The sequence below is a fragment of the Brassica napus genome, chromosome C1 (genome assembly GCF_020379485.1).
Source record: "Brassica napus cultivar Da-Ae chromosome C1, Da-Ae, whole genome shotgun sequence".
NCBI lineage: Eukaryota > Viridiplantae > Streptophyta > Magnoliopsida > Brassicales > Brassicaceae > Brassica > Brassica napus.
The window spans coordinates 41,764,924-41,789,743 of record NC_063444.1 but is presented as its reverse complement, the minus strand read 5'-3'; the positions used below and the strand labels follow the sequence as shown (position 1 = coordinate 41,789,743).

Below are 24,820 nucleotides of genomic sequence, written 5' to 3'. Positions count from 1 at the left end.
GGTTTAAAGTTTAGGGTTTAAGGTTTAGAGTTGAGAAATGAGGTTTTGGGGATAAGATTTCAAATTTTGAAAAATAAAAAAATTAAAATTTTCAAAGGATAAACTTAGAAATGTGCTATTTTGGTCATTTTAGTTTTTGAGTACTATTTTTGTGATATAAACTTAGAAATGTGCTATTTTGGAAATTTGCCCTATTTTTTTTGTTAAGTAACATATGGTTTAACTTTTAACTATACATTAAGAATTGATTTGGCCTTACATCATTCGTTGTGATAATATATAGTTGGATGAATACACACACACATATATATATCTTTGATTTATATTAACCCTTTGTAACTCATTTTTATAGTTCTCCGTATATATTATGTATTAAATGTTAATAATGATTATGAATTAATATACATTTTTTTACCTCAGAATATGCGAAGAATACTTTTTTAACCTTTAAATATTATGGATGTACAATTTAGTTATTTTGTTTTTTTTTAACTATTACTATTATATTTATGTGTTTCTAATAATTCATACTATATGGATTATATCTCCTGGGGCTATGTAAAATAAATCAACACAATTAGTTTTATGAGGTTAAAACCATATGGATTATATTTTCAGTTTATGTTCTCTAACCGGTGGAAGCCGCACTCGACCTCTCTGGCAACAAAGATTAAACAGTTTGTTCACTCGGTTCGTCTGACCTCCAATTGCTTCGGCATTCCATAGTAATGCTTTACATGATGGACACAAGACTATCTCCCATTTGTCATATGGTTTGAGGTGTATCAGGTCGTGTTGTTTTTTGGTTTGGGTCTGTATTTTGCATGATTCTTTAGGGATTGTTGTAGTTTCGCTGTAATGTGGGCGTATGTCATTGTTTATTTTATGTAAGATTGGAATGTGAGTTTTCTTACCTTCATATTTAACTATTTATCTTTAATTCTTATGTTTTAGCGGGGTGTTGGTAATTGTTAAAGGTGTTCCGGCATAGATCGGCATTTTATCTTTATTTTCTTCTCTCTTTAGATATATGTTCTATTCCGTATGCTTGTTATTTAGGTCTTGGAGATCCTCAGCCATTCTTAACGGACTCATTCGAATTTCAAGCCAGTTCCGGTGCCGGTGAGGCTTCTTTTCTTTAACCTATTGTTAAACACGTTAACCACATGCGTCTTCCCTAAATTATTAATCGTTATCAGTGTTTTAATGTTGTGGGTGTGGACTTGGACTTCGTTTTTATGTAAAAGGTGTGTCGAAAGGTTTGGCTTTTTAATAATCAGTTCTTAATATTTTAAATGTTTGGTTTACATATCGTGGAATCAAATGGCGACTATCTTGGTGGACCCACTTTGACTGTTTTTTTGTCTTTCACTCTTATTTCTTAAATATCTTCCACGAAAGACGTTTTTTTCTTCTTAAATAACTTTGTAGACATTTCTAAGATCCATTTTAAGGCCTCCTCTTCTTCTTATTGCTAGAACAGGTAAACATTAATTACTTCCTTTTTCCGCTCCGCTAAAAAAATGATACATTGATAGAAAAGTAGCAAGAGATTACAAAATATTGTAAGCTCTAGACTCAGAATTTTTAAGGTATAACTGAAATAATAAACCCGAAGAGTCGATATAAATTTGAGATATGAAAAACCCCAATAAAATATAAAGCGAAGAGGAGAAAGCCCGAATAGAAAGCCCAAGAGGAGGAGCCTATTTTCTTAGTTCGAAGAAGCCCGATAGAAGGTGGTGATTAATCGACGATGGTGGTCATCGAATGGAAAACTGAAAACCAGATTTGCATAGATGAGATTATGTTTCTGATAAGGGAGTCGATTTGTGAGACGATTGAAGCTGGCTTTTTATTAAACTTTCCATCTCAACGTTTTCTTCTCATCTCAGTCCCGTTCGTATATGTTCTGTCTTTTAAAATTCTACAGATTCGTTGATTCTTTAAATCAAATGTCTTTTTCCAATTTTGATTTAAAGCCTTGAACTTTCTCTCAAGATCTATGGCGGAAAAGCATCGATGTCAGACGCCGGAAGGCCACCGTCTCTGTTCTAACAACTGCGGTTTCCTCTCCGCCACCATGAATCTTTGCTTCAAATGCTACGGCAATCTATGCCTCAAGAAACAAACTTGCATGAAATCCACCGTCAAATCTTTTCTCTCCTCCTCCGTTGTTAGAGATCGTTTCCGTCTCTTCTCTGATGATCTAACCTCTCATTTGAAAGCCATCAGCCAAATTGAGATAAGGCCAAGAACGTGTCAAACACGATGACTCAGACGACAAAAAAAGCCATAGAAACGGCCGAATCGTTGCACGACGTGCAGGAAATGGGTCGGGTTGACTGGGTTCAACTGCCTATGACTTGTTGTGGGCCCATAGATAAACGAAGCTCCATGGATGCACCTTTCATTGTAAGATTAGTAAGATGGTGAGGATGATATTCATGGGATAGAAACTGACTTTTTTATAGGTCGAGTTTCACTGACCGGAAGGGGGATAAAAAGCATTGAATGAGGAATCATGGTTTGTGTGGGTCCAAGGAGTTAAGAAAGTTGTTAATGGCGATGGAGCACTTCAACCAGTTATAAATCAGAAGAAATTTATTGCAGACGAAACGATAGGAACGGAAATCGACACAGAGATTAAAGAACTTCTATTGTAGTTTGACTTATTCCGAGCTTGAGAATACGAAGAGCCATAATTTACAGTCGACATCAACGAAGAAGGAGAACGTGAAAATATCGTGACTTTGTGTTGATTTTAAAAGGGTTTTCTGCAAAAAAACCCTCAATGTGGTTTTTTTTTGCAAATTAATCCGCGAACTCAAAAACTCACGGATCAACCCTCCAAGTGCCAGTCAAACCGCAATATAACCCTCGGCCGTATTTATGTGTATTTGACTGTGTATAATTTTAACATTTTTTCAATACTAGGTCGTTTTGGCGCTAATTTTTTAATGAAAAAAAATTGTTGAACTCGTGGTTTAAAATTTGAACCTTAAATACCATGTGCATGCTATATAACCATCTCGGCCAACAAATATATTTGTTTACTTGACAAACGCAATTATATAGATTTCTAAAACGAAATGACCTTGTTTTTCTCGGACATGGGAGCTTGCGTAAATGCACAATGAAGGTGGGGTTCAACAAATTTTTTTTATTAAAAAATTAGCGCCAAAACGACCTAGTATTGAAAAAATGTTAAAATTATACACAGTCAAATACACATAAATACGGCGAGGGTTATATTGCGGTTTGACTGGCACTTGGAGGGTTGACCCGTGGGTTTTTGAGTTCGCGGATTAATTTGCAAAAAAAAACCACATTAAGGGTTTTTTTGCAGAAAACCCATTTTAAAAACCCAAAATAATGTGAACGTAATATTTTTAAGCCCAAAAATAAAGCCTGTGAATATAATATTTTTTAAAATCCGTGAATATAACAAACGAAAATAAAACAAAGATCAATCTCTTTGAAAGCCCACACAAATAAGACCCAAATTTTTTAAAACAAAACAGGACACGTGTCAGCGCGAAATTGCTCGAATTTCTTATGTGGTAGCTGAGGTGTCCTAAGGAGGAGGGAGCAAAGCCTATTTTATATAAATAGATATTTTTTGTAATTTCTCTAACGTATATTTTGACACATAAAAGTAATGCTTCATGAATTTCACCGTGACTATAACATAAATGTTATCATCATATTATGTTTTGGTGAGCCTGGGACGAATTGTCTCTAATCTTTACACAAGAATTATGGACATGATTTCTCTTTTATTATTTGCAATATTATAAGTGGCCTATAGGTTATGGTAGACCATTAGTTCGCTAAAATCTAGTAAACCTTGGAGCACATGCAACTCAATAAAAATTAAAGTTAGGGTCCCACCGGTTTAAACACAGCGGTTACGGTTGCGGGTGTGGGAGTTTGCAGATGTGGGTGGTTACGGTTTCAAACGTTATTAATCGTTTTGTATGTTTGGTATAACATTTGAAAATTGTTGCGTTTGCGGGATATTTGTGACTGGTTGATTATAAGATATTGCAGCGGTTTAATAATAAATTACACATATTAACATATTTTAACATTATAAAAATATAAAAAAACATACTATTGTAAAAATATAATAATTATCAATATAATATGATTAATAAAAATATTATGTTTATTTATACAAATTTTAAATTAGTTGAAAGTTATAATTTTAATAAAATTTGTTTTGAAGATTTATATTAAAACTTTTAAAAATATATTTTATTTTGTTTTATATATGTGTATATCTTTATATATGTGTGTATATAAATGTTTAAAAATTCTAATAAATAGTTAGTTTAAAGTTTTTATAAAACAAAATTATGATAGTGTTGTGAATTTTAATTAATAAATAATATTTTTATTTTAAAATTTTAATTTTAAAATATTTTTGAAAATAATTTTATATTTATTTTTCCACCCGCAACCGCAAACGCTAGATGGAACGAGCTTTTGATTTTAAGAGGTTCAGAGCAGTTTGAAGCGATTTATAACGGTTTGTATGATTGTTTCGAAACGCTGTCAACCGCTACCAACCGTAAAAACTGCGTTTGCGGGCGTAGCGGGAAAACCAGTCGACCAGTAAAACCTTTGCAATTGCAATTATTAAATAAATCAAAACTGCGAACCAATATATGTTAATCAGTAGATAACAAAGCTATGTGCAGTGGCGGAGGCAGTGGTGGTCAATTGACCCAACATCAATTTTAAAATTTAACTTAATGTGAGTATATAATTGTAGCAAATATTGATTAATTAGTTCAATTTTTACAGTTTGACCCCCTCGATAATTATGAAACCTCCACTGCTTTTTATATAATCTAATTTTGACCCACCTAGATTTGGATCCTACCTCCGCCACTGGCTATGTGGCTCCTTCATATTACGAATGGGTGTGCATCTGATCACTCTGGCATTCCTCAATATTAAAATCAAGTGTTGAACAAAGTATGAATATGTGTTAATTAGGTTGGTATATTTTTATAAAACTTCAAAGCAAAATTTATATTCTCTTTCAAAAGCTAACCTCAAACATTATCAATTCATTACTTATCTTTAATCACAAGAACCGATCCGTCTCGTGGTTCTGGTGCCGGAACAGGGGTCAGCGGGGTCTGTTAGAGTAGACCCGTCTCTCTCGCTCGGCCTCAGGCTCTGTAAGCTTCGGTTCTTTTTGAATCTGTCAGGATGTTCTTTCGGAGGCTTTGACAGTTTGGTCACCGGCTCTGGTCTTTAAAGATCTGTTGTGGGTTCTCTACGGTGGATGCGCAAGGAGCTAAATTCTTCGGATATGTCATCCGGAGCCTCTTGCTTTTTGTGGCGGCGCATATTGAGCTGTCCGGCTACAACGGCTTGATCTAGGGCTGGTCTCTGTCCGTTCTGTTCCCAGAATAGTGTCGGGTTTGGTCTTTCTTCTTTGTTTCCGGTTTCGGTGGTGTGGTGTTGTTGTCGTTGTTCCCTTTCCGAATAAATGCGCCGTTGGTCCTGCTCTTGGTGGTCGTCTCTGTGTTTGTAGCTTTTCCGGTTTGGAGGTTTGTACGGGCTGAGTGCTAATCTTTACGAGGCGGACATCGGGTATGGCCGATATCTATCGGGTTTGAGCTTGCGTTTTAACCGAAGCTATCTCCTTCAAAACGGCTACAATTTGGTCTCTTATCGCTATCATCTCCTTTCAGTTAAGGCAATGCGGCGTAGGTGATGTCTTGCTAGGATATAGTTTGATTGCGTTTTTTTTCGTTTCTGTTTTTTGGTGTTGTCGATTAGTTTACTTTATGTACTTACTTATGCTTCTCGTCTCCATTGTAACTGTGTCACAAACCGAAAAATGTAAATATACAAAACATTTTTTACCGAAAAAAAAAAGGCCGAACATTATCAATCTATTCTGAGCAAATGCCTAGTCAAAATCGACATAAGCACCTCCTCATCATTACATAAAAGTCCCTTATTCTGGCGGACCAGACCCGTTATCGTAGGTACGCTCACACGCGTCGAGACGTAATCGGTCACGTGCCAACTTGGACTGGTCTCATCAGCATCCGACGTGGCGATAGTAATGGCCACGTGCAACAAAACCTTTGTATAGAGAAACACCCACCCAATCCCCAAGCACTTTTTATTCAATTTTTAAACCGTATCCTTGTATAAATACTTCAACGATCGTATAAATTTACAGTTAAAAATATTTATCAGATTAACGATAATAAAACAAAAAAAAAAAAGAAAAATCGCCTCGACCTTTCCTTCTCATCGTCTCCGTTGAACCAGATAATTAATTCTATGGCGAAACCATCCCAGATTTGAAAAATCGACGATCATTGAAGGAGACTGAGTGGTGGAGATTCGTCGACGAACACGAGAGAGAGAGAGAGAAATGGCGACGCCTTTACCGGATTTTGAGGCGACGAGAGCTTCTTCGTCGTCATCAACCACGGTCATCTCGAGCTCCGTACCTTCATCTTCTCGTCCCCCTGCGTCGAATTCGTTCTCGGAGGACGCGGAAGAGATTTCTCCGATCCTGTTTTTCCTCTTCTTTCACAAAGCGGTATGCAGCGAGCTCGAATCGCTTCATAGGTTGGCGTTGGAGTTCGCCACGGGGCACCACGTCGATCTCCGGCTGCTTCGTGAACGGTACCGGTTCTTGAGATCGATCTATAAGCATCACTGCAATGCCGAGGACGAGGTAATGCGATAAGATTGCCTGTTAGCAAATGATTGAATGTAGCTTTACCCTTGCTAGTATTGATTAATTGCTGTTTTGTGACTTTCTTTGATTCTATGAGTGTTTTGGAGATATGAAATGTTATTGCAACGCGTGCGTATGTGTAGGTGATCTTTTCAGCTCTTGACATACGCGTGAAGAACGTAGCGCAGACGTATTCTCTTGAACACAAGGGTGAGAGCACGCTCTTCGATCATCTCTTTGAGCTGCTAAATCCCGCCACGGAGATTGATGAAAGCTACCGAAGGGGCTTGGCGAGCAGTACTGGAGCCCTTCAGACTTCTGTTAGCCAGCATTTAGCGAAAGAACAGAAGCAGGTAACTTTTTTGTTTTATGCTCTATGTTAACACAGAGCATATATTTAGGATAAAGCATTGGACTCTATTGAAATTAGTGTTTCTCTTTTTGCTTGTTGACAGGTGTTCCCGTTACTTATTGAGAAGTTTAAGCATGAGGAGCAAGCTTACATAGTCTGGCGGTTTCTCTGCAGCATTCCTGTGAATATGCTTGCCGTGTTTCTTCCATGGCTCGCTTCCTCCATTTCAGTTGATGAAAGCAAGGAGATGCAAACGTGCCTAAGCAAGATAGTTCCAGACGAGACGCTCCTTCAGCAGGTAAATTTTTGAATTAAAGATCGGACTTTATAAGATGAAAGAGTTTTGGAGTTGTTGTTTGATGTTTTTTTTTTCTTTCTTGAAGGTTATTTTCACCTGGTTGGGAAGGAAAAGCGATACTGCGGCTTCATGTCGCATAGAAGATTCTCTGTTCCAGTGCTGTATGGATTCTTCTAGCAGCATGCTTCCTTGCGAAACTAGTAGAGCACAGTGCGCATGTGAGGGATCCAAGGTCGGGAAGAGAAAATACCAAGAGCTTACCAGTCATGATTCTTTTGATGCCCAGATGCACCCAATTGATGAGATCAAGCTTTGGCATAAGTCAATGAACAAGGAGATGAAAGAAATAGCCGATGAAGCTAGGAAGATTCAGCTGTCTGGAGATTTTTCGGATTTATCTGCGTTTGATGAACGCTTGCAATATATTGCTGAAGTATGCATCTTCCACAGGTATTTGTTGCATCCTTTTATATACAATGAAAACTGGATAACTTCAGCTTTCCATGTGGATGTTGTTCATCTTTCCCCTTCTCATGTTTGGGCAAGTTTGTGCATGAGATTGTTATATCATTATCTGTGTTGTCTCAGATTTTCATATCGATATAATTTTCCATTTTCAGGCAGAGATTTGAATTTCACGGGTCTATTTCTGAGACGATAAATATTTTGTTGTTGCAGTCTTGCAGAGGACAAGATCATATTTCCAGCAGTAGATGGGGAGTTTTCATTTTCCGAGGAGCACGATGAAGAAGAAAACCAGTTTAACGAGTTTCGATGCTTAATTGAAAATATCAAGAGTGCTGGAGCGTCTTCTACTTCCGCTGCTGAATTTTACACCAAGCTGTGCGCACATGCTGATCAAATTATGGAAACTATTCAAAGACACTTTCACAACGAGGAAATTCAGGTGAAAATTAGCTTTTAAGTGTTGAGACCTATGATTTTGTAAACATGTAAAAATATGAAAGTTCGGCATAGGATCAGTTGATACCATAGGGGATGAAGATCCAAGATGCCAGTTAAGGATGTCAGCTAACTTCATAATGTTTGCAGGTGCTACCCCTTGCACGAAAGAACTTCACCTTTAAACGTCAACAAGAACTTCTCTACCAAAGCCTGTGTATAATGCCCTTGAGATTAATTGAACGTGTTTTGCCATGGCTGGCGGCATCTTTAACAGAAGATGAAGCTAAGAATTTCCTGAAGAACTTGCAAGCTGGAGGTACAATCTGTTGTTTTCATTTTGGATGAAACTTAACCTTTTTAGAAAAATTATTAGCTACTCACAGTTTTGCATGATTACATGGTTTGGTTGTGGCCTCAGCACCTAAATCGGATGCTGCTCTCGTTACTCTTTTCTCTGGGTGGGCATGCAAAGGACGCAAGGCCGGGGAATGCTTGTCTCCTAACGGGAATGGTTTATGCCCTGTTAAAACATTAAGCAACAGTGAAGTCTACCTTCAGTCATGTAATGCTTCTGTGTCGATGCCATGCTCGAGTAGGAGTATAGAATCGTGTTGCCAGCAGCAAGACAAAAGGCCAGCCAAGCGAACTGTTGTATCGTCTAGTGAAAACAATGCCACCCCTCACTCGTCAGAAGGCGCAAATGGGTCCAATCCATCTGGAAATGGTAGGTCATGCTGTGTTCCGGATCTCGGAGTTAACAGTGATTGTCTGGGACTTGGTTCTCTTCCAGCAGCTAAAGCTATGAGATCTTCTTCGCTAAACTCTGCTGCACCCGCTCTTGACTCCAGCCTCTTTGGTTGTGAAATAGATAGTAACAGCTTTGGTACTGGAAATGCGGAGCGGCCGGTTGCTACAATATTCGCGTTTCACAAGGCCATAAGCAAAGATCTGGAGTTTCTTGATGTTGAATCTGGAAAGCTCATTGATTGTGATGAAACGTTCATTCGTCAATTTATGGGTCGGTTTCACCTACTCTGGGGTTATTACAAAGCTCATAGTAGTGCAGAAGATGATATCCTATTCCCAGCTTTGGAGTCAAAGGAGGCGCTTCACAATGTCAGTCACTCTTACACGCTAGACCATAAACAGGAGGAGAAGCTGTTTGAAGATATTTACAGTGTTCTTACGGAACTTTCTATGCTTCATGAGAAGTTACAAAGTGATTCTATGATGGGGGGCGTAACTCAGACTGAAACTGTTCATACTGATATTGATAGCGGTGACTGCAAGAAGAAGTACAACGAACTGGCTACAAAGCTACAAGGGATGTGCAAATCCATTAAAATCACGTTGGATCAGCATATTTTCTTGGAGGAATTGGAGCTCTGGCCTCTATTTGACGAACATTTCTCCATTCAAGAGCAAGACAAGATTGTGGGTCGTATAATCGGGACAACGGGTGCTGAAGTTCTTCAATCTATGTTACCATGGGTGACGTCCGCCCTTTCTGAAGATGAACAAAATAGAATGATGGATACCTGGAAGCAGGCGACCAAGAACACAATGTTCGATGAATGGCTCAATGAATGCTGGAAAGGATCACCCGACTCATCCTCAGGGGAAGCATCCAAACATAGTCCACAGAGAGGTAAAAGCAATTGCCTAACTAGTTTCACCAACTTAATATCTAGCTTGTTTAATGTGGACCTTGGATGTTTTTGCTTTGGACTTCATATAACTCATACTTCGGCTGGTTACTATAGTTTCTCTCTGGTAAATTGGTTTTGCTTATGTGAAGTTTATTTTTCATATAGATAATGATCATCAAGAAATCGTGGACCAAACTGGTCAACTTTTTAAGCCGGGGTGGAAAGATATTTTCCGCATGAATCAGAACGAACTAGAGGCTGAAATCAGGAAGGTTTATCAGGACACAACACTTGATCCAAGGAGAAAAGATTATCTAGTACAAAATTGGAGAACCAGGTCAGATTTCTTTCACTTATTCCCTGTATGGATCCTTTATTCCACATTTTCATGCGTACCTGAATCTTAGAGCCCCAAATCGGTAGTTTTTAACAAAATGGCAGCGTATACGAGGGTGCTCCTCTCCTTCCCAATTTTACATGTATCTATGATATATGTGTGTGTGTCTCCTTGATAGCACATTTATAATCTCATTTACATCTCCCTCATTCCTGGATGCCTTTTTTCTAGAATAACATTTGAATTTCGATTGTTTGTGCTTTTATCAGTCGATGGATAGCGGCTCAGCAAAAGTTACCTAAGGAAACAGAAATTGCATTGAACGGTGATGTTACACTTGGATGTACCCCCTCTTTTCGAGATCCCGAGAAGCAGATATTTGGATGCGAGCATTACAAGCGTAACTGCAAGCTTCGGGCTGTATGTTGTGATCAGTTGTTCACTTGTAGGTTTTGCCATGACAAAGTAAGCGACCACTCCATGGACAGGTAAGATCTTATGCCAGTCTTGAAACTCTTTCATAGTTTATTTCTAAGTGATATGATCTATATTTGGAACACAATGTTACAGAAAACTGGTGACAGAAATGCTCTGTATGCGGTGCCTCAAGGTGCAACCTGTTGGACCTATTTGCACAACGCCTTCATGCGATGGATTCCCAATGGCAAAGCACTATTGCAGTATTTGCAAACTTTTCGATGATGAAAGGTATGACAGTTTGATGCATATAATACTTAATTGCGACATTTGGGTTTGTCAGCAATCAAACTTGAGAAGCTATTTTAACCTTGAGAAACTATTATCTTCCTTCAGGGCTGTGTACCACTGTCCATTCTGCAACCTTTGCCGGGTCGGTGAGGGACTGGGAATCGATTATTTCCATTGCATGACATGTAACTGTTGCCTGGGTATGAAGTTAGTAAACCACAAGTGTCTAGAGAAAAGCCTTGAGACAAATTGCCCCATTTGCTGCGAGTTTCTCTTCACATCAAGTGAAACAGTCAGGGCCTTACCATGTGGTCACTACATGCACTCAGCTTGCTTCCAGGTTTGCTCATCTCTCTCTCTCTCTTTTTCTCATTAAACATGAGTTTACCTTTCATCGCCTTAAAATCAAAACACTTGCTGTTTCTCTGGTCTCTTTCAGGCTTACACTTGCAGCCACTACACATGTCCAATCTGTGGAAAAACATTAGGAGATATGGGGGTAAGATAATCCCCGTCCCTCAGAGCGAGCGTAATCTGCAAATAACATCATTCACTTAACTATTTCTTTCATGAACTCTACAGGTTTACTTCGGTATGCTTGATGCACTGTTAGCTGCAGAAGAACTTCCAGAAGAATACAAAGATCGCTGCCAGGTGAGAAACACTAATTCTTTTGACTCTAATCTTATTCATTTGATGACACACTCTCACACACACACGTCTCAGGACATTCTATGTAATGACTGTCAACGCAAAGGAACGACACGGTTCCATTGGTTGTACCATAAATGCGGTAGCTGCGGTTCTTACAACACCCGTGTGATCAGATCAGAAACAACCGCCCAAGACTGCCCAACCACATCCTGAAAACAATGTGAAGGGTTTCTCAATCTCTCTTCACTTTTTTTTTTCTTCTGTTGGATTTCACTTTCTGTTCCGTACAACAATGTGACGAGGTTTATCCGTTGATAGAATTTTTATTTGTATAGTCTCTGAGATATTGAAGATTTTGAAGAGTCTAATGTTAGGTTACCACCATACATTCTGTCTTTTCTTTCTTGCATACGCTGAGACTTTCTTTGAAGAGTGTAAATAGTTGCAATTTTTTATGTAAAAACTTTTTATTTCCCCTTATGTCAGGTTACCGCCATACTCACTAGTTCTTAAATTTCCACGGGGTAAAATTTCTGAGAACTTGTTAAAATGGTTGTTGGGGGGGGGGGGGGGGGGGGGGGGGGGGAATACGTAAACCGTCGACCATTCATATTGCGTTTACTACTAAAACCCACAAAGTAAAACATCTACTTGGCTAATAACTCTCTCAGACCCATCTGACAAAATGGCGCCTAGATTACAAAAGTTGGATCACATTCTTAGACCATATCCTGAGTCCTGACCTTTGTTGATAAATCTAAACTTTACAAACCTAACAAGGTAAGCAATGTATCACATAAACCAAAGATTTTCAGACCATGTCGCTTGGAGGGTTATTGACAGACTTGATGATGCAAGGAAACATAGATTTTTAACTCATGGGTTTGCAAACCAGCAACCCCATTGAACAAAGCTTGATAATACGAACAACAACCATTGGTGCATATCCCATCACTTGCATATATAGCTTCTTTTTTTTTTTTGGCACAAAGCCGTATATAGCTTAAAGATACATTGCTTATAATTAAAACCCCTAGATAAGATTCTCACTCGTCCACGAACACCATTGATTTATCGTCCCTACGACTTGTAAACTAGAAAAAGTCAAACTTATAACATTGTTTCTTATTTCATAATGATGATTTTGTAATAAATAAAAAAGGCAGCGAGAGAGCAAAATAGCATAGTCAGTATTTCCTTGAAAAAAAATCAGATTTTATTTCAGTTCAAAAAAAAGAAAGAAATTTTATTCTATTTGAAAGATAAAATAAACAGATTATGTGGTTTTTATGGAAAGAATTTGGAGAAAAATAATCCCCTATATATTATTTGTGAAACATTACAACTTATTTTTGTAGCCACGTGTCATCACTACGATGATTCTTAGAATTATTAGAGAAATATGTTGGTCCATCTAATTATATAATAAGCTTTTTATTAAATTAATCATAAATTCATTATTAATGTCATTTATTATTTCCTTAAATAAAGATTACGGAATTGCTTAATGTGGCTAAAGTATATATGACAATTAATGATTTTGAATAATAAAGATCTGATAAAAAATAATGTATCTTCTATCAAATTTGTTTAATTTTAAACTATTAAAATAATTTTAAAAAATCACAATAACCATATTATAAAAATTTAGATTTTTCTTTATATGTTATATTTTGAATTTAAAAACGACTATAAATTACTAAAACTGTTAAAAGTCCCACATTCAAATTTTGCGATCCATGGTTTAAAATTTTTGTTATGACAAAATACAAATGATTACAAAATCATATAAATAAAAGTTTAATTTAATTAATCATTAAGATTTAAAATATATATGTATATATATCATTCTAAATTAAACTATAAACCATATTGAATAAATAAATATTTTAATTTCAAAATTTACTTTGAATAATTTTTTTTATCAAAGTTTTGAACTAACATTGATAAATATTTTTAAATTATAAATTACTAAAATTATTAATCGCACAATGAAAATTTTGTTATCAGTAATTTAAGTTTTTGCTATTAAAGATACACATGATAAAAAAAACATATGAGTAGAAAACATCATTTAATAGACATTAATATTAAAAATATACTATGTATGTTAATATCATTTAAATTTAATTATATATCCTATCAAATTTTTAAAAAAATTGTTTGGATTAATAAAATTGATTTATACGTTCGCACCAATTTAATTATATATGTAATAGTTACTGACTTTTAATTATTCAATATATATTTATTATTTCATAATATGTAAGAACATATAATACATAAAATAATTTATATATATAATGTTTGCGCGGATTTTAATCTAGTGTTATTGTATAATTGGTGGTGATGATATGTTTATGTTATTATATGGAATTTTTTCTCTATAATTAAGTTAGCCAAACTATATTGTCCCTCCAAAAATGTAATTCTTCTCTTTATGTTTACCCTCCTTAATTCTTAAACGAGTCGGAAGAAAAACAAACGATCGATCAAGTTACAGCGTTTCAATCGCTCCCCTAACTTTTTCTCTCTCCCCTAAAATAATTCGAACAAAGAGAATAAAAAGCAAACTTGTTGAGAATAAATACACAGCAGAGAAACTTTGAACCCAAAAAAAAAAGAAGAAAAAAACGAAACTTTGAAGTTGCTCCAAAGGAAAGGAAAGGAAAGCTCACCAGAAGAAATTGCAAAGAGAGGAGAAAAAAAGAATCTTCTTCACGCCACAGAGAGACCCAAATTTTCATACTTTCTTCAATCAATCAATGGAGTTCCCTCCGCCTCAGGAGAGATCAAAGCGCCTCCACAACTTCACCTTACCTTATCTCCGATGGGGTGAGCAGAGATTCCTCAGGTGCGTCAAGCTCGCTTCTTCTCCCGATCACAGATCTCCCGCTGTTGACGGAGGAGGAGAGTTTGGAGACGGGAAGCTAAGGCTCGATCCACCAAAGGTGTCGACTTTGGGGAATGGAGGAGGCGATGCAGCTCGGCCGTGGAATCTGAGGACGAGGAGAGCTGCTTGCAACGAGCCGGGAGATGAGGAGCCCACTGGCGTCGTCGTCAAGAGAGGTGGTAGTCACGAAGGAGATTCATCGCCGCAGAAATTGAAATTCTCTGTTTCTTTGTTGAGACAAGAGATCGAAGATGATTTCACTGCCTTCGTTGGCAAAAAGCCTACTCGTAGGCCCAAGAAGAGACCGAGACCTGTCCAGAAGCAAATTAATGTAAAAAGCTCCTCCTCTCTCTCTCTCTCTCTCTCTCTCTCTCTCTCTCTCTCTCTCTCCCTCTAATAACACAATTTGAATTTTCCATGGTTGCAGACTCTTTTCCCCGGATTGTGGCTTGCAGAAGAAGTAACAGCATGCTCTTACGACGTCCCTGAGGCTGCTGCTGAAACATGATCAAAGGTCTGGTTCCTTGCTTTCTTCTATTTGGAGTCCCAAGACATTCTTCTTCTTGTATGAAGCCATTTTCACTTTTGGTCTCTTTAACGTTCTTCCGTTTGTTGTAAAACAGAGAAAGACAACTGTGGTTTTTCATTACCAAAGCTAATTGTAATCTACAGCTGTTTTTTTTTTTGTTTGTATCTTTGTTCCCTATTTAGTATTCTTGTTGCCTACTACTATATATGTTGCTAAGATTTATGCAGAGTTTGATTGTGGTTCATGGAGAAATCCTGATGGTGATATCGCTCGCCTCAAGGCTGGAAACTGGAGTGTAACTTTACGTGTTTGCTACAAGATGAAAACAGGAGGAACGCAAACTCGCGGGTCCTTCTCAGGTTTTGAATTTTTTCAACTTTTTACTGATAAGAGAAGCTTTCGGTGTTAATTACATTACATCAGTACTATCGTATATCAAAGACTAAGATAATGCGGTGGTGTCGTGGAGCAAGGTCTTAGCATTGGATGATCTCTGAAGTTAGCACCTTGGAAGTTTCTTTGCTTGATGGAATGAATGTGTGTATATGTTGTTAGTTTAGGGTCTCTTTGTCTGATTGATACTGTTGTTTCTGTCAGGATGATGATGGAGATTTGATCAGTGGTAAAGACTGAGCTGTGTATCAAATCTAAATCATGACAAAATGTACAATTATGACTGAGCTGTGTATCACATGATCTAAAGCTTTCATAACAAGGAATGATCTAAGAAAAGCAATGAGGCAGAGTTTAGATACGGAATCAACATACATGATGAGTTTAATGTAACAGGATATACACACTCCGTTTCATCATTGTATTTCTCTTGGTTTATAACTACTATATTTGAGTCTTGTCTTTTGCGAAACAGTTTTGCCATTTATAGAAGAAATCTATAAAACATACAACCTTATCTTCTTACCCAACTTAATATTCTCTCTCTCTATCAAAAGCATTGAACCTCAAATTCTTCAAGGTGTGACTCTTCAACACTGATTTTCACCTCGTCGTCTTCCATCCTCGGTGGATTCTAGAAAAGGTTTTATCTTCTCCTGTTTCATTTGATCGGGATTTCGTCTGAAGACGACGACGGAGAAATGCAGTGTCGGAGATAAAGTTTACGACAACTAATCGTGAATGCAGAGGGATAAGATTACTTCATATACGATAAAAGTCATTTGATTCAATCCGAAATATGCTGACGTGTATCTGCTGACGTGGATAAAAAACCACGTTTTGCAATCACGTGATTCGCGTGACCGTGTCTTAACGAGACCACCACCACCAAGGCGGAGAACAATTCGGGAAGGCCTTATTCTTCATCCCCGTCGCTCTCTCTCTCTCTCTCTCTTCGTTGCGTGTTTTCTTACTTTTTAGGATAAACCCTAGATCAAGGCAGAATCTGAGAGAGCCCCCTCCATTGGAATACAGTTTCTCTCGAGGTATCAAGATTTTTTTTTTAAAAAAAGCCCTAAAAATTGATCGTATCATTCGAGAACCAAGCGTCTGGATTGTGAGAGGGAAACACTCTTTTATCTTTTCGAAAACCTTAAAGATCTGAGGTGGGTTCTCTGAGATCATCTGATTAAATGCTCTTCCTGAAATTAAAAAGAAATTTTTTTTTTAGTTAATTTTTTCTGGAATAGTCAAAATCTCTGTTTTTTTTCTCTCTGTAGATTAGTCTTTCTTTTTTAATTAGGAAAATGTTTTATCAAAACCTACCCTCCAACTACCTTCAGCTGAATTGCTAATAAAGTTTGCATTTAACTCAACTGAGTGATTGTTTCAGACAGAACCAGGTCGGTTAACAAGGTGAGGCCGAGTTCTATGCCAATGTCGAGCAAAACCATGAACATGCTGGAAGGTTTGGTTAAAGACTCTTCTTTCAAATGGCTGCTCGGGAAACAAAGCTCCTTCGATGAAGAGATCGAAGAGATGGGAAGATCCCCATCTGCTGGCACCAACTGGATTCCTGAGCTCTCTCCTGTTGCCAATGTGGTTGTCCGCAGGTGTTCTAAGTACGTTCCCCTTCATCTCTCTATTCACCTAGCTTACAAAGGTTGTCTTGTACGAATAATGTAGATAGGCTTCCATCAAGATAAAGCTAGTTGTGTATATGCTATTGATGCAGGATACTTGGTGTTTCTGCAAATGACCTGCGAGACAGTTTCAAACAAGAGGCATCTGAATCTCTGAAGCAGCCTTCTCTATTTGCAAGGAACTTTCTAGAGTACTGTTGTTTCAGGGCACTCTCACTCTCTGTGGGAGTCACTGGTCATCTAGCCGATAAAAAGTTCAGACGTTTAACCTTTGACATGATGGTTGTCTGGGAAGTCCCAGCTGTTGCTAGCCAGGCTCTGCTCAGTGTAGAAGAAGATGCAACAGTGAGTATAGAAGCCTTCTCACGGATAGCACCAGCGGTTCCTATCATAGCTGATGTGATCATATGTGAAAACCTCTTTGGTATGCTTACTTCTTCAACGGGTGGTCGGCTCCAGTTCTCTGTTTACGACAAGTACTTATGTGGACTTGAGAGGTAAGGTCTCTTATCCTTACAAGCCATAACTCATGTTTCTGGAATCACACTGTGTTGACAGTTCGTTTCTTTTTGTTTATAGAGCAATAAAGAAGATGAGGACTCAGTCCGAATCCTCTCTGCTCTCTGGTGTTCGACTAAAAAAGGAGAAGATTCTGGAAATAGACGGGACGGTTACTACACAACCAGTTCTCGAACATGTTGGAATGTCGACATGGCCAGGTCGCTTGATTCTAACGGACCATTCGCTATATTTTGAGGCCTTAAAAGTCGTCTCTTACGACAAACCAAAGCGGTATGACTTATCTGAAGATCTAAAGCAAATAGTTAAAGCGGAGTTAACCGGTCCTTGGGGTACTCGGCTTTTCGACAAGGCCGTTTCTTACAAGTCTATCTCTCTGTAAGGCCATTGTACAAACTGAAAAAAAAATGCTCTGTTTTGTGAATGACCCTTTTGTTGAATCTCTTTTCTTAGATCAGAACCAGTCGTGATGGAGTTCCCAGAGCTTAAAGGCCACACACGCCGTGATTACTGGCTCGCTATTATACGAGAAGTGTTGTACGTTCACAGATACATTAACAAGTACAAGATCACGGGTTTGGCGAGAGACGAAGCACTCTCAAAGGCTGTACTTGGGATCATACGTGTGCAAGCTATCCAAGAGCTCAGTTTGACGAATTCCATGTGTTACGAAAATCTTCTCCCGTTCAATCTCTGTGATCAGCTTCCTGGTGGGGATCTGATTCTTGAGACGCTGGCTGAGATGTCTACTTCGAGAGAGATTCATCGATCAAATAGATCCAAAGATACAGGTTTATACTACTTCTTAGGGCGGGGATTTTAAACCAAACCGAACTGAAATTTTTTGGTTAGTTTGGTTAGGAGTTCAGTTCGATTCAGTAGTTTTTTTTCAAAAAAGTTTGGTTTTCGGTTCCGTTTGGCAATCGGTTACTTCGGTTTTCTTATTAAAAAAATTATAACCAAACCATACCAAAATCCCGAACCGAAATAACAAAATTTTATACGAAACTAACTGAGCTAACTGACTTATCTGAAATTTTATCAAAATTAAACCAAAATATAACCGAAATCAAAAATTCCGGTCGGTTTTTCAAAAAGCTGAACTAGCTGAATACCGGACGGTTTAATTCAGTAAGATTGATGTTGAACTGAATTACCCAAACCTGCATGCCTACTACTTTTTTTTTAGTTTTTTATTAAGAATAATTTAAAACTAATGGTATTTTTCTTGATAGTAACCAGGAGTGTGATTGCTGAAAGCGTGTGGAGTTGATGTTTTTATGTATATGCAATTTTATTTAGCAGGGACATTACACTCCTCAGCTTCAGACATGGTTTCACAGCTTGGTTCTGTGTTTGGAGGGTCGAGTCCAAGAAGCAGAACGAGTGAGAAGACGAGTAGTCTTGTGTTAGGTGAAGTAGTTGTTGGAGATGTGAATCCATTAGAGAGAGCAGTGAAGGAGTCACGTAAGAACTACGAGAAGGTTGTGCTTGCACAAGAGACTGTTAATGGTGTCAAGATGGAGGGCATTGACACCAACTTAGCCGTCATGAAGGTAAAAAAGAAAAAAGCAAACAAAGTGACAACAGTGTTTATCAATGTTCAAAAAATCGCTAGGCGGTAGTTACTCGTTTTTTAAAAAATCGTTTCGTTTAGGACCATTGAACACCTGTGTTTTCCTTTTTTTTATTGCAGGAACTGATGCTTCCGGTAATGGAAACAGGGAACGTGGTTTTGTCTCTGTTGTATTGGGACGATCCTATGAAGTCTACTGTTTTCTGTCTCTTCACCAGTTTAATAATCTGGAAGGGATGGCTTGTATACGTCTTTGCTCTTGCGTCTCTCTTCTCCGCAATCTTCATGGTTCTCACGAGATGTTTCAGCAAGGGAAAGCTCACGGTCGAGCTGAAAGTAACCGCTCCTCCACCTATGAGCACGATGGAACAGCTTTTAGCTGTCCAGAACGGGATCTCGGAGCTAGAACAGAACATTCAAGACGGAAACATCATTCTCCTCAAGTTCCGAGCCTTATTGTTCTCGCTTTTCCCTCAGGCTAGCGAGAAGTTTGCAGTTGCTATGGTGGTTGCAGCTACCATGTTGGCTTTTGTTCCAGGACGTTACTTGCTTCTCGTGGTGTTTGTGGAGCTTTTCACAAGGTACTCGCCGCCACGAAGAGCAAGCACCGAGCGGCTGATTAGGCGGTTGAGAGAGTGGTGGTTTAGCATACCGGCAGCTCCTGTGATCCTCCAACATGATGACAAGAACGAAACCAAGAAGAAAAAATGAGCAAGGGGATGTTTTTTTTAATAGTTGCACAGTATGTATATACTTATGTCTTCTATGTTTACTGCATATATGTACATTTATGCATGGAATTTTTTTATGTCGTGCTTTTGTGTGTTATGAGTCAATATCATGAGTTAAATCTTGAAATTAATAAAAGTATTTACAGATTTGGGATAAGAGAGTTTGTAGCGGCTTCAAATACTTGCAGTAGTTAGTTTGTTTTTTTTTTTGGCAAGCGGTAGTTAGTTTTATGTCAGAAAAAAAAAAGATTTTGTTCACATTTTTCAACTTCTCTTTCCCTTTTTTACCATTCATTGGTAAAGACAATTTAGATAAAAAAAAACATAGAATGATTTATTAAGTTGCAAAAATGAAAGAAAAAAACATAAAATTGAAAGAATGGACTAGAATGAAAAGATTGTTGTCAATGGCTTGATTTGATGCCAAAGAATACAAAACAACTAAGAAACTGATCACATCTTTTGTAAGATTGTTGTTGTCAATGGCTTGATTTGATGCCAAAGAATAAAGACTAAACTAAGAAACTGATCACATCGTTTGTAAGATTGTTGTCAATGGCATGATGATGCCAAAGAATAAAGATTATACTAAGAAACTGATCACATCTTTTGTTAATGAGTGAGTTGTGCCTTTTCTTGAAGTTTCTCTGCCTCTTTTTGTAACTGGTTTTGATTGGATTCCCTCGTCTTGTTGGGTTGTATGGGGTTAGGCTACTCTTTTTTTTTTTCCGTCCTAAAGTTTTCATTGATAACATAGAGAACATAGAGGTAGAGGTGTCAATTGGGCGGGCTGACCATGGGCTAGCCCAGTCCAATTCATTTTGGGCGGGCTATGGATGTGTCTAATTAATAAATGGTCTAACTGGACAAAAGACCAATTGGTACATGGTCCAATTGAGCGAAGACCAAATGGACAATAGGTGTCTATGGGCTTCCTAAAACATGTTTATGAGTTTAACAAAAGAAAACACAACTTTACAATTTAACCCAAAACAATAGTTTTATCGTTAAAATAAAAAATTCACGATTTTGACGGAAAACATAATTTCACAATTTTGACGGAAAAATGTATTTCATTAGTTTGGCGGGAAAATGCAATTTCTCGGTTTCGGCGGGAAAACGCAATTTCTCGGTTTCGGCTGAAAAACGCAATTTCTCGGTTTCGGAGGGGGGAAAACACAATTTCTCGGTTTCAGCGGGAAAACACAATTTCTCGGTTTTGGAGGGAAAACGCAATTTCTCGGTTTTGGCGAAAAAAACGCAATTTCTCGGTTCTGGCGGGAAAACGCAATTTCTCGGTTCTGGCGAGAAAACTCAATTTCTCGGTTTCAGCGGGAAAACGCAATTTCTCGATTTTGGCGGGAAAACGCAATTTTTCAGTTTTGGCGGGAAAACGCGATTTCTCGGTTTCGGCGGAAAAACGCGATTTCTCGGTTTTGGCGGGAAAACACAATTTCTCGGTTTCAGCGGGAAAACACAATTTCTCGGTTTCAGCGGAAAAACACAATTTCTCGGTTTTGGCGGGAAAAATCAATTTCTCGGTTTTGGCGGAAAAAATCAATTTCTCGGTTTTGGTGGGAAAGCGTAATTTCTCAGTTTTTGCGGAAAAACGCAATTTTCGGTTTTGGCGGGAAAACGAATTTCTGGTTTTGGCGGGAAAACATAATTTCTCGGTTTCGAAGGAAAAATGAAATTTCTCGATTTTGAAAAGAAAACATAGTTTTACAGTTTTGACAAGAAAAAAATACTTTTATAATTTTGAAAAGTAAACATAATTTTAAAATTTTAGAAATAAGATCTAGACTAATAATTAAAAAATAATTATAAATTTTATTGGGTGTCAATGGGCATGCCCATTTGGACATGGTCTCTATTGGTCTTGGACATTTGTTTGGACCATTATCCAATATGGACCACCCATTATGCCCAAAACTGAAATGGTTCAACTGGTCATGCCCATTTGGACCATGGACGGACCATTTGAGAGCTATACATAGAGCCATACATGGTGAAACACTAAAGCCGGTAGAACATATACCGATCTCCGGAACCCAAACCCCAACGGTGGGAAACTAAAGGTCAACAATAGGACACGAGCATCTAAACATCACAAATAAACCATAACTACATCTTGCAGCTAACTAAGAGAATCCAAAAGAACAGGCTAATAAGAGATAATAGAAAACGAACTTAATTGACTATGATTAACCGGTCTTCTCACTACGAACAGAGTAAGAGAGCACGCACCGCAGAGGATTTCATGAAGAATAGCAGCACCTTCATCTGAACCACTCGTTCACAATGACTACACACAACCACTTTGCGAAACCAAAACAACACCCACAAATAAACAACACCCAATACAAATTAAACCCCCTACTCAACACACCCTTCATCTGGACGCTTCAAAGCCTTAACCTCTTTATACTGCTTCACCTAGAAGCCACCGAGGATAAACCAAGACCAAAGACAGACCAGGAAAACAAACTTATTCAAGGGATTAGAGAAGGACCCTTAGCAACTGGGAGAGGTGCCCTGAAACCAGCTTCTTCTCGACAACGATACCAACCAACTGCTCATCCTACACCACTGCGCCGCTGCGTCACCGTCGCTGAATCACAAACCAACTAAGTAATCCTCTACACTCTAAGCAAGGCTAATCGGATTCAAGCGCAAACAAGAGGACCAACACAAGAACAGAACACAAAAGGACAAAAGGCTTAAACCCATCAGAATCCACCGTGACAAATCAACGACGAACTCCAACCAGTAGGTTCAGAACCACCAGAACGGCGGTTCACGAACACTTCAACCCGGAACCTTTCGTTTGTTCAGATCCGAAGCTCTAACCACACAAACTATAATAGAAGAAGAAAACATTCAAACTGGGCCGACAGTGACGCTAACGGAGCCGTCACGAGCCGGCCAGAAGAGAAGCTACTCCGGCGGCTAAAAGTTGAAAGAGACGAGGTCGAGAGGATATTAGGTTTCTTGTTAGGCTAGCTACTCTTTTATACTAAGTTATTGTAACTTAATATATATCTAAAATGGCATCACATGTATAATGGATTTTTCAAAAAAATATTTGAAGTATTCATCTCACTTTTCTACATTCATTTTCTTTCTTTTTTTAACATTTTTTATTTGTTTTATTGGTGAAAAACCCTTTAAGAAATCCCCAAATTGGGTGATTTTAAAATGACCTAAAAACAACATATGATCACATAAAGCATTATTTCGACTATAAAATAAACGTAAAGGGATCATAACTAATGCCAAAATTTATTAGTTCATTCTCAAAACCTCCGATAAAATAATAAAAAAAAAAAACAAAATTTATTTTCCTGGATAGGAAAAAAAATAAAAAAAGATAATCAAAAATGTTTTTTTTTGTTTTTGATGAAAACAATGTCAAAAATCTCTAAACTCAGTTAAGCCATCAAATCCAGAAGAGGAAGAAGAAGAGAAGGAGCTCCTCATATTCGGCATGAAGTAAAGCGGATCATCAAAATTAGCAAAGTTTTGATTCCCGCAAAGAAAATTATCGGCTGGATTCACCGGCAAGAGCGTCGAGAAGTAAGAGCTGTAGTTAATCCCATTGGTCGCATCGTACATGGACTGAGGAGGAGGTGGAGGTGGTGGCGGAGGATGAGGAAATGGAGAAACAGCCACCGCTGAATACGGTAGCGACGAGTTGACATGTCCATGTTCTCCTCCTCCTCCTCCCATGTTCTCATCGGTTGTGATCACAGAGGACGATTCACTATCTTCGCAAATCGTCGTATTGCTGAAGAAAATCCCTTTCCCGTTAGCTCCTCCGGGACCGGAATAGCTTCTGTTGTAGCTGTTATGTCCACCACCACCACCGCAGCGAGTCCGGTTAACTTTTCTGTCGACGGTGAGATCAGAGACACTCCGGTTGATTGATTTACCTCCACGATCTGTTATCGCGCTGCTGCTACCGCCGGAATCTTCCTCGGAGTGGGACATTCCGGTGAGTTTCTGGACAAGAGCCATGAAATCTTTAGGATTGGTGTGTATAACTTTGGGCGTGTTCGTGTAGATGATCACCGGCTGGCGAGGCTTCGCGGCGGTAGAGGAGGAAGACGACGGTGAGGGTGGCTTTTTGATGACGTGGGAGTCTTTGTTTAGTTTTAGCAAGGGAGAAGGTGACGGAGGATATATGATTCCGACGCTGGAGTTGTCATTAGGCTCTCTCTTCAGATGGTGCTGGTCGTTGAATGTTGAGTTCATTTAATATTATTAAATAATAAATTTGAAGAAGTAATGTTTTTGTTTAAACAAACAAATGAATCATAACCAAAAAAATTATTGAAAGTAATTAAAACAAAATGACATTCGTGTTAGTGTGTTGCGTGAGAGATGTTGAAGTGTGAAGGAGGAGTGGCTTTTATAACGTTCTTCTCTTGTCCCACGTGTATTCTGGCGCGTATTCTAAGTGGATGTATTAGGCCACGTGAGATTATTTATTTATCTTTATGTAATTAATTAGGTTTAGTTAGAATTTTTTTTTTTTTCTGAGGCTAACACAGTTAAGAGATATACGCCACTATATTGCTGAAATCCAGGTGTAAACTTTAAAAAACGTGATGATTAGTAGATAATTAACCGAGAGATTTATGGATCTCATTGTTAATCACATGTTTATTAATGTTTTTTTTTTCTTTTAATATCAGTCACATGTTTTTTTGATGGTTAGCTCAGTTATCTATAATGGTGGAACAAAGTTCGTTTTTGCTCATTGAGGACAAGAAAAGAACTGAATCAACATTTAAGTTGAACCTAACTCTTGTCATCTATCATTTGAGGACAAGAAAAGATTTTCGTTTGAAATTCGACCCATTGACTTAATATTACTTACATAGAAGCACATCTCTTTGCTTGGAT

General features: G+C 38.0%; 4 protein-coding genes across 7 annotated transcripts; 3 read left to right on the top strand and 1 right to left on the bottom strand.

Moving 5' to 3' along the window:
* The first annotated feature begins 6,187 nt into the window (after positions 1-6,187).
* Positions 6,188-12,108, top strand: LOC106434402 (zinc finger protein BRUTUS-like). The gene is made up of 14 exons (XM_048744555.1): positions 6,188-6,721; positions 6,868-7,077; positions 7,180-7,374; positions 7,460-7,824; positions 8,053-8,281; positions 8,428-8,596; positions 8,699-9,928; positions 10,095-10,266; positions 10,536-10,754; positions 10,837-10,974; positions 11,080-11,314; positions 11,414-11,473; positions 11,557-11,628; positions 11,701-12,108. The coding sequence occupies exons 1-14, from the start codon at positions 6,413-6,415 to the stop codon at positions 11,839-11,841; spliced, it is 3,744 nt and encodes a 1,247-aa protein (XP_048600512.1). The 5' UTR covers positions 6,188-6,412; the 3' UTR covers positions 11,842-12,108.
* A 1,979-nt stretch (positions 12,109-14,087) lies between these two features.
* LOC106434393 lies at positions 14,088-15,915 on the top strand. Its single transcript, XM_013875259.3, has 3 exons — positions 14,088-14,852; positions 14,949-15,035; positions 15,278-15,915. The coding sequence occupies exons 1-2, from the start codon at positions 14,394-14,396 to the stop codon at positions 15,027-15,029; spliced, it is 540 nt and encodes a 179-aa protein (XP_013730713.2). The 5' UTR covers positions 14,088-14,393; the 3' UTR covers positions 15,030-15,035; positions 15,278-15,915.
* A 77-nt stretch (positions 15,916-15,992) lies between these two features.
* On the top strand, positions 15,993-20,069 carry LOC106434406. 4 transcript variants are annotated; one of them, XM_048744548.1, is made up of 7 exons: positions 15,993-16,489; positions 16,837-17,065; positions 17,179-17,583; positions 17,666-17,983; positions 18,059-18,396; positions 18,911-19,161; positions 19,302-20,069. In XM_048744548.1, exons 2-7 carry the CDS (start codon positions 16,875-16,877, stop codon positions 19,890-19,892), a joined length of 2,094 nt encoding a protein of 697 aa, XP_048600505.1. In that variant the 5' UTR covers positions 15,993-16,489; positions 16,837-16,874; the 3' UTR covers positions 19,893-20,069. The 4 variants fall into 4 exon arrangements, with proteins under 4 accessions (XP_048600505.1, XP_013730731.2, XP_013730734.2 ...); XM_013875277.3 differs by having other exon boundaries at positions 16,253-16,489; positions 18,908-19,161; XM_013875280.3 differs by having other exon boundaries at positions 16,351-16,609.
* Positions 20,070-21,918: 1,849 nt separating this feature from the next.
* Positions 21,919-24,619, bottom strand: LOC106434399 (VQ motif-containing protein 20). The gene has a single exon (XM_013875265.3). The coding sequence runs from the start codon at positions 24,164-24,166 to the stop codon at positions 23,324-23,326; it is 843 nt and encodes a 280-aa protein (XP_013730719.1). The 5' UTR covers positions 24,167-24,619; the 3' UTR covers positions 21,919-23,323.
* Positions 24,620-24,820: the final 201 nt, after the last annotated feature.